Source organism: Anguilla anguilla, chromosome 12 (assembly GCF_013347855.1).
Source record: "Anguilla anguilla isolate fAngAng1 chromosome 12, fAngAng1.pri, whole genome shotgun sequence".
NCBI lineage: Eukaryota > Metazoa > Chordata > Actinopteri > Anguilliformes > Anguillidae > Anguilla > Anguilla anguilla.
Genome location: NC_049212.1, coordinates 9,871,409 through 9,874,171, shown reverse-complemented (window position 1 = coordinate 9,874,171; position 2,763 = coordinate 9,871,409). Strand labels below are relative to the sequence as shown.

At 57.6% G+C, this 2,763-nt stretch overlaps 1 protein-coding gene across 1 annotated transcript; it reads right to left on the bottom strand.

Moving 5' to 3' along the window:
* Positions 1–408: 408 nt before the first annotated feature.
* LOC118209926 (class A basic helix-loop-helix protein 9) lies at positions 409–1,380 on the bottom strand. Its single transcript, XM_035385654.1, has one exon. The coding sequence runs from the start codon at positions 1,378–1,380 to the stop codon at positions 409–411; it is 972 nt and encodes a 323-aa protein (XP_035241545.1).
* Between the last annotated feature and the right edge of the window lie 1,383 nt (positions 1,381–2,763).

Genomic DNA, 2,763 nt, shown 5'->3' with positions numbered 1-2,763 from the left:
CCGCCTTCCCGCGTTCCCGCCTCATCTGCGCCGCTCTCCCCGAGCGCTCCGGCTCCTTCACGGCCGTAATCAAAGCCAGCGCTGCGCTTGTTTCAGCGCAAACAAGTCCTCCAGCTCGCGCTGCGGCCCGCTCAAGGCCTTCGATGGTGGCGCTTTCAAGTGTTCCTCTTTCTGTCAGAAGCGTATCGGTTTTCAGTTTTTTTTCTTCTGCTAACCGCTCGGAAGCGGAGCGTAAAAGTGTGAAATGCGTTCGCTGTGTCCCCGAAGCCGTTCGAGGCGGTGGCTGGATGTCGCGTTTGTGTCCGAGCGCGTTCTGTCTGTGTCCCGTGAACAGCCGTGAGAGGCGCCTGGTGCGTCTGCCTTTCTGAGGTCCTTCCGGAACTCTCCGGAGCACGTGTGGGCCGGCTGTCAGTGCATGCTGAGGGACTGCTGGAACCCGGACCCCCCCTGCAGGTAGCCGAGCTGCCAGGCGAGGGGGGGGAGCGCGGGGTGGCAGTCCGCGAAGGCGTCCATGTGGTTCTGGTGACAGGTGGCCCGGGCCCCGAACTGGTAGCCGGACCCCGGCCCGCCGCCGCCGCCGCCCCCGCCCCCCCCGGCGTAGATGGGGGGGCTGCGGAGCTCAGGGTATCGTTCGTGCGGGGCGAAGAGCGGGGCGTCGGCCGAGACGCGGGGGCAGCGCGGCGAAGGAGGGCAGGGGGGCCCCGGGTGCCCCGCGGCGTCCGCCGGGTACAGCTGGGGTTCCCCCGGCAGGATGTGGGCGGGGCCGTGGGCGTGGCCGTGCGCATGCAGGCCGGCCGGCTGGCGCCCGCACAGGTAGGGGTCGGGCAGCGCCCGGAAGCCGCACTCCTCCCGGGGCTCGGACCCGGGTTCGTCCGCGGGGCCGCGGCAGTCGGCGCGGACGCAGGGCCGGCGCTGTTGCAGCGGGGCGGTGACGGCGGCGGCGGCGGCGGCGCAGGGGGCGGGCCCGGGGTTGGCGCGCAGGAAGACGGACAGCGAGGCGATGCGGTTGATGGCGCGGCGCAGCGTGGCGATCTTGGAGAGCCGCTTGCCGCTCAGGTCGTGCTTGAGCGCGGCGCGCAGGGCGTTGAAGGCCTGGTTGTAGTCCAGGATGCGCTTGCGCTCCCGCACGTTGGCCGCCACCCGCCGGGCCTTGGACCGCGCCGGCCGGCTCCGCCTCTTCCCTTGGCCCTTGGCCTCCCCGGGCTCTCCGGGGGAGGCCCCGCCCGCCGAATCCTCGCTCCCGGGCAGGGGGGACGACCCCTTCCTGCCGCCGCCGCCGTCGTCGCTGCCGCTGTCCTCGAACCCGTCCCCGCATGGCGCGGTCCCGTCCAGCTCCTCCTCGGAGAGCTCCGACTCGGTGAAGCTGCCCCGGCCCGTCATGGATGCGGCCGTCCCGGAGCTCCTGGAATCCCAAAAAAATAACCACCAGAGAGGGCTGTGGGGCGCTGTACTACGTCTGCTGCTTAGGGACGTTCAGAGTGTCCCTGCGCTAAAGCTACACAGCAGAAGCAGCCGAAATAACAGCCTGGCCTCCCTGTCCCGCGACTCAGTCGCCTGGCGCAGTAGCTCTGACTCCCCCTCGCCAGGTGAGCGGCTTTTTAAAGGCGGCTCCTTGTTGTGTCACATGACCCGGGCCTGCCTCTGAGGGAAAAGTGTGCTCTCTCTCTCTCTCTCTCTCGTTTTTTTTTTTTTTACGGTAGCGCCTCGGGGTAAACGCAGACAAGCATCACTCCGCTGCTCGGCCCCGCCCACTGCTCCTCAGATTTTTTTTTTTTCCCCCCTTGTCTGCTTGAGTTGGGTTATTAACGGGATCAGTGTCAAAACCGAGCGCACGTGTGACACACAATGTATGCGCACCAAAGCTCCCCGCGTTCCAAAACCCTGAAAAAAAAACCCTTTTATGGGCATGAAACGCACCGCGACCATGACAGCGACCGATTTGTGGCATTATCATGTTTTGTGTCGGTTTGAATGTGTCAAGGTGCCATTTTCTTTGTTCATTTAGGAAAAATATTTAAAACTGCTCCTGTTCTCCCATATACAACCTTCATAAGAAACGCTGATAGTGAACAATGTTTCATGACTAACTCCTTTTCCCCTGACTCATTAGCTTACCTAATGATGTGTAAATAGTGCAAGAGTGCAAATGTACTTTAGAGACAATGCAAATGTACTTTAGTCAAATTGCACATGTACTTTAGTAACAGTGATAATGTACTTTCATAGTGTACTTTAGTAACAGTGCAAAATGTACTTTAGTAACAGTGCTAATGTATTTTAGTAACAGTGCAAAATGTACTTTAGTAACAGTGCAAATGTACTTTCATAGTGCAAATGTACTTTAGTAACAGTGCAAATGTACTTTAATAGTGCAAATGTACTTTAGTAACAGTGCAAATGTACTTTAATAGTGCAAATGAACTTCAGTAACAGTGCACACGTACTTTAGTAACAGTGCTAATGTGCTTTAGTAACAGTGCATATGTACTTTAGGTCTCAGACCATATGCAGGTGAAGTTACCAATATAAAAATGATAGTGTTCAGGCAGGAAAATCATTTGTTAATTCAACATAGTGATGCTGCTCTTGCCAGCACAACTTTTTAATGCAATGGCAAGCTGTCGGTTGTAGTTGAGCAAAAGTTTCCACATGTGGCATTGCCATTGGATCTTTAGGAGAGGAGCTTAAACCAAAATGACTTCAGTAAACGAGTTGTGAAATATGATATATATCTGTTATAAGTTGTTTAAGCCTTTGTGGGTC